This window comes from Perca flavescens, chromosome 6, assembly GCF_004354835.1.
Source record: "Perca flavescens isolate YP-PL-M2 chromosome 6, PFLA_1.0, whole genome shotgun sequence".
In the NCBI taxonomy this organism is placed as follows: Eukaryota; Metazoa; Chordata; class Actinopteri; order Perciformes; family Percidae; genus Perca; species Perca flavescens.
Window position 1 is genome coordinate 22448159 of NC_041336.1, and position 6232 is coordinate 22454390.

General features: G+C 38.3%; 1 protein-coding gene and 1 long non-coding RNA gene across 2 annotated transcripts; one reads left to right on the forward strand and one right to left on the reverse strand.

The window, feature by feature from the left end:
* Positions 1 to 3146: 3146 nt before the first annotated feature.
* LOC114556596 (uncharacterized) lies at positions 3147 to 4670 on the forward strand. The gene is made up of 2 exons (XR_003692706.1): positions 3147 to 3192; positions 3953 to 4670. It is a non-coding gene; the product is annotated as an uncharacterized LOC114556596 (long non-coding RNA).
* Positions 3651 to 5944, reverse strand: LOC114556585 (urokinase plasminogen activator surface receptor-like). Its single transcript, XM_028579577.1, has 5 exons — positions 5843 to 5944; positions 5354 to 5473; positions 5124 to 5270; positions 4344 to 4454; positions 3651 to 4251 (listed from the first exon to the last, which is right to left on the reverse strand). The coding sequence occupies exons 1-5, from the start codon at positions 5886 to 5888 to the stop codon at positions 4052 to 4054; spliced, it is 624 nt and encodes a 207-aa protein (XP_028435378.1). The 5' UTR covers positions 5889 to 5944; the 3' UTR covers positions 3651 to 4051.
* Positions 5945 to 6232: the final 288 nt, after the last annotated feature.

Below are 6232 nucleotides of genomic sequence, written 5' to 3' on the forward strand. Positions count from 1 at the left end.
AATAGCTCTTACCTTTAGAAGTTCTAATTTCTTGTCTTTTTCTTTGCAAAGTCGCAGATCAAATCCTCAAAGTCCAGCTCCCTCAGCAGCTTGCTAAACCCTACTACACATGCGCTGCTGTGTGTTGGGAGCACTTTACAGGCAACGCAACAAATGTCTCCGGTGGACAGTGAATATAGAATCCACTCCCGTGGTACCGTTTCACCGTTGTGAAGGTGTTGGGTCAGTGCCTTGTTAGTGAGAGAGCGGATCTTTCTGCCGCCAGCCTTGTTCTCCCTCCGAGATGCTGGACATTTAGCCGCCTGATTCTGAAAGGCTAATATCCCTCTGGGTATAACTTCCTCCCGGAGTCGTGCAGCCCTGTCATTTATCCTGAAGGAACAAACAGACACGACTCTTCAGTTCAGTTACCAAGATTTTCACAATGTTGCCTTAATGGCTTCCTCACACAAGCAAAGTGCCGTCAGACTGAAGTATGTAATTAATTGTTATTAGTAGGGCTGGGTCGATATGCTTTGTCCAGAATCGATTCTTTAACGATCCATGGGTGCCGATTCGATTTGTATTGTGTTTTTCATTCATTGCGATTCGATAGCTTGGGGGTGCAGCAGCCTTTTTATAGGTCTACATACTAATATGTATAGCATATATACAGTATATGTGCTGCGTTATACAGGTGCGTGCCTCCCCTTGTATGCGGCAAGCATGAGAGCAAATACTTTTTCACCATAGTGAAAACAAATATGGATTGAACAGAATATTTCGTTACATCTATCTTTTTTCAATACATTTTGACTTTTGGACTTTACACTTCTCTGTTATTGGAAATGTTTGGATGGATTACAGCCACCCCTGGAATATACAAATAGCTAATATCGAATATGCACACACATATATATATATATATATATATATATATATATATATATATATATATATATATATATATATATATATAAACTGTACAGATAATAAAATATGAACTCTCAAACTTTCAGACATGAAAATCACTCACCTTTCGGCGAAATTCGCCGTTTTGAAACCAAAATAGGTCACCTACGTGAATCGTGTAGATTCGATGAGAAAATGTTTAAGGGGGAGAGTGGGGGGTGTAAGTACTCGGGCCTGGTGGTATGACTATTTTAGAAAAATAAATAAATTAAAAAGTCCACATGGGATTTGTTTTGATGCGCTGGATTTAACCATACTGTCTATTTAACCAATAATCGAACTTCCACCAACCAATGAAACGAGTTCCACCGACCAATGAAACGCGTTCTAGCCAATCGGATGCAAAGTAGGGTGGGTCTTTGCCGAAATGACAGAGTGCTGTGCAGGTGTGGTCTCCGTGGTAACTCAGCTAAAAAAAAATGGAGGCAAAGTTTATCAAACTTGGAGCATACAGGCAGCGCTAGTTGAGAAAAGAGTTAAAATAAATGGCGCAGGGCATGAATACAGGACGAGAGGAAAAGGGTGGAGACGGGAAGATGTTTAGCATTTGGTGCATCAAACTGAGGGAGTCGGGAGCTTCTGCAGCGCATGTTTTGGACGGCAGCAGCGGTAAGACAGGGCTTGCTAGATGCTAGTCACAAAGCTTCGGTCCGTGCTCTCTGTCATACTAGTACGTTTTGATGATGACCTGGCCAAAGTAGTAAAGTTTAGTTTTCACAATGATTCATTGTAGGATTATGATATTATTGCAATATGTAAATCCACATTGACTCTTTATTTAACATATGGTTGGAAGAAGTAAAAATTGATCCAAAACGTTTTAGATTTTAAAAATTATGACTTGTATTATGGTGTAATGTAAGAAGGACTTTAACTGTTTTGCCAGTCAAATTAACTTTAATGAGCTCATATAAGGGTAATATCCTTCTCACCTTTTCACCCCTGACCCGTTTTCATGCCTGGGATGTAGCATCAGTGACGTCACCCATTGGTTTGTTGACTCCCATTTTGAACCAGGGAGTTTGCATCTTGTTTAGAGACCATAGACTGTATTATATTAATGGACAGAGCATGTTTGACGTCACCCGTTGGTTTGTGGAGATCTGCGATGAGTTGTCTCGATTTTAAAATCGGCGATAAACCATCTACAGAAGACTTAAAACTAGCGATTGAGATCATAAACTCAAATAATTACTGTGGTAATAAATCAAGTGAGAAGTGGGGCACTTTCTCATAGACTTCTACAGAAATGTAACTTTGTTGGCAGAATACATGCAACATCCAGCAAATTAAACTCCAGACACTTTAATAGCTAGTTAATGTGAAGTTCTTTGTATTTGGCATTCTCTAATATCTTTGGAGTCATGCTGGTGTTCGTGCAGAGGTGTACAGAATTTTGATTAGTGTTTTGATTAGTGTAAAAACAGCCTGTTGGATAACATTGTCCACTAGATGGGGTTATACTGTTCATAGTTGATTCCCACAAAAGTTACCTCTGCCCTCTGCACATTTCCAGCAGGTTATACACAAATATGAAATAAATAGTTAGAGATGGGGACAGGCTGAACAGTTGAATGTGTACACACTGTGATCTAGACTCAACAGCTAATAACCAGGAATGAGGGGCCGTAATAGTTTACCAAAACTATGTTACAGTAAACACTCGCCAACAGGCCAAATTCCTACCTGCACTAAATCTACAAATATTTAAAATAAATACAAATATACCATAAACAAGGACCCTTTATACGTTCACACAAGTCTCAGCACACCCAGATAGGGCAGCATTCACACGTCCCTTCTAGAACACCCTGAGCTTAATTAAAATAAAGAAATGATACTGTACACAAATGAGCATTTGTTGCCAATTAGTTTATGATTGAGTAACATTGACGGACGTTTCTGTATTTCTTATATATTAATGTGTGTTAGGAAACAGGTCTCAAATGCTCAATCTTTGACACGTTAAAGACCTGAACACACTGTGACAGCAAATTATGACATGCTTCAACTTTGAAACTGAGTGTCCTTAATGATTATATGAGACAAATGTATTTTAAATGAGACTGTGCAAAAGGCTCAAGTGCTGTGAGCATGGACAGAGCCTGTACAGTGTTCGCTCAGGCCACGACCCCTTTTTTCCAACATGTTGAGACATGCCCTGGCTTGCAGAGGGCTGTCAGTTAAGTTTCAGTTTATCAGTTAAGTTTCAGTTGGTGTTCTGTGCATCAGTGACCACAAGTAAGTTACAGTTATATTATATTATATAGATAAGTTAATATTCACAATTTATTATTGAGTTTACAGTAAGTGACAGCCTTTATCTCCATTGTATAGCTTTATGGCATTCTTATTGTAGTTTCCGTTTTTAGGACATGTTGAGCACTGTATATTTAAGTAAATAGGGAGTTATTAGCCTCAATTGTATTTATGTTAGTTAACATTGATGTTTATTTCTGTTTCCTTTAGAACCACACTTACACTGTAAAGTGTCTAAAGATATAGTGCCTGTGCATCTGTATTTGAAAATATATATTAAAACCTTCAAGGAATATCCCTGCCTTCCGTGTCCTGACTAGACACCCCATATCGGTGACTAATTTTCGTAACCAGTAAGAGTCCCCATTACAGAGACTCAGAAATAATATAGGCCGATCACTTAAGAAAACACAGAAATACAATCGGAATAAACAGCAGAATTTTAGGATTGTTATTTATTCAGCTTTTATCAGTAACATCAACATATTCTTGATAATTAACATTAAAAGTAGGTTTCAGAATAATAATAGCACTCAGAACAAAAACTATGCATCAGTATGTTTTTTACATTCTCCTTGTTTTACTGAGAAAAACAGGATGAGCTGTAAAGCTATGAAATGGTCTATAGGCAACATTCAAAAAAAAGAAATGACCCTGCAAGAAACTGTATGAGGCAAGAGACAAGTGAAAAAACTATTTTACTGAATTATATTTGTATACTTTGCTTGCTAAACTTTCTCAGTCATTGGTTGAAAGGATGGGGACCGAGGTGTGAGCAGCAGTATGATGGCCATGCAAAGATGAGAGAAAAGCTGAGTGGTGATGCTGCCGTCTCCACCAGTTAGGAGAGCATGACCAAAGAGACCAGCGGGGCCACCAGGAGCAGAAGGCCAGCACTTGTGCTGCTGGCGCTGTTGCAGAAGTTCCCCTGACAGCAGTTAATATCTGTCCCAAGGGCTCCTGCAGTCTGTGTAGTTTGCGTTGAGCAAATGGTCTTGGAGGCACAACCCTTCATGGTCAATGTTTGACCTCCTGCATTCACTGGGAGAATGAAAATAATGTTAGGGTGAGAACTTAATGTTTTAGTACATCCATTCAAACAGCGTTAGATGTTTAATGCTGTAGGCCGGTACCTTTTGTTGAGATGCAGTAGTCCTCATTCCCCTCACAGTTTAGAGTGTTGGTGCACTGTTGTCCATCGCAGGAGAAGCACATTTTACCATTTGGGTTGGATTTGCTGGGATCTGTAGCACAAAACATCCATTGTTCATATTGTTTGGGGATGTAGAGGGGGGGTTGAGGGGTGACTTAAATTCCCTTTTCTTCTTCAGTGCCTATTTCAAAGCTTTCTATGTCCAACAGTCTAATGGACACTGATTTACACAATGTAAAAAAGATTAACATTCATTTATCATATTGTTTGTGGATACAGTTATTCAAATATACAAAATGCAAAGATATATTCCATTTGTTTGTTTATTATCTAATTATAATATATGGGACAATTATATTGTTTTTACAGTAAGCTATGATTGGCCTAGCTAATAAATCAAGATTGACTTTAACCTGGAAATTCAACACACACACACACACACACACACACACACACACACACACACACACACACACACACACACACACACACACACACACACCTGCATTGTGGCAGTTGGGGGTATCATGCCCTTGCATGCACTATGATGAATATACATCTTATATATACTGTATGTTTAAAACCAATTTGTTTTAATCAGAAAAAAGTTTTTTTTAAATTATAAATAAGTGCAATCAATACTAACTTTCAAGGAGAGTAGTTTTCGCATTTTTAACAGCTATTACTTATGCAACTAAAACAGCTGTCATTTAAAAGAAGCAGCTAAATACCAAGAGACAATATACAGTCAGTAAGTTACCAGGGGCGGGTTGGTTGTTGCAGAGATCGGAGGTGCAACACTTGCTAGTTATTACGGTGTTGGCGATTCCAAAGTTGACTGAAGCCTCAACACACTCTTCAGCCAAAGCACAGCTTTTTGAGTTGGCATCAAGGATTTTTGAACCACCTGCAACAAAAGGGGAACCTTTGTAAACTGGGGCTGCACAGAGCAGTTTAACAATAAAAATAATGCAAAACAAATGACTATACCTGCATATGAAGTGACTTTAATTGCCCCACACTGTTGACCCTGCAAAGGGCATTCTTTTGATGTATCTGTGCAGGTTCCTGAGATTCCCGGTATACACTCATAACATTTCAAGGTGTGGACTGAGAAAACACAAAACATTCAAAGTTTAAACTTTAAAAAATTATAATTTTGACACCTTAGCTCTGAGGTAAAATAACAAAAATTATGAGTGCAGATACAAAAACAAAATGTGGTGTACAGTATGAAGGTGGATGCAAAGTGCAGTTCTGAAATGTTTTTGTTTTTTTAACAGAATAGGAAAGAGGTCAAATCATCCGTGGACGAACAGGTGAGGAACAAAAAGGAATAGCAGTGACAAGTAAAAGTAACCAATAACATATGTTGGGCATTACAGTTGCCTACTGGTATTTGGCATACGACAATCATGTACAATCCTTTTTTAGAGATTAAACGGTTTAAAAAAAACAGATAACAAAACAAAAACTTGCCTTTAGGGAGAAGCACAATCCCAAAGATCAGCGTCAGGAGATGCATTCTGTGATGGCAGGATACTACTGAGTTTCAGTTTGATCTGTTAAGGGTATAAGTAGCTCTCCTGAGAAGGGGTTGTCTTCATCCTAAGACCACTCCTTCATACCTCTCTGAATAGTGACTAAATGTGGATCTTAAAAATGCAACAAAAGATTGAGTCAGTGTTTAGCTTTTTATTAGACAACTTCTATCGGTCCTAAACAGTAGTGTCTTAAAGCTATAATAGTCACAACACAGATTAAAAACAAACATACATAAAAACATACATACAGTACAGGCCAAAAGTTTGGACACACCTTCTCATTCAATGCGTTTCCTTTATTTTCATGACTATTTACATTGTAGAT

Excerpts from the sequence above, each read along its gene's own strand:
- LOC114556585 (XM_028579577.1), bottom strand. The coding sequence starts at position 5,888 with ATGCATCTCCTGACGCTGATCTTTGGGATTGTGCTTCTCCCTAAAG. Across the intron at positions 5,474-5,842 it reads GATTGTGCTTCTCCCTAAAG|TCCACACCTTGAAATGTTAT; the intron begins GCAAGTTTTTGT and ends GTGTTTTCTCAG. Across the intron at positions 4,455-5,123 it reads CAACAACCAACCCGCCCCTG|ATCCCAGCAAATCCAACCCA; the intron begins GTAACTTACTGA and ends TTTGTGCTACAG.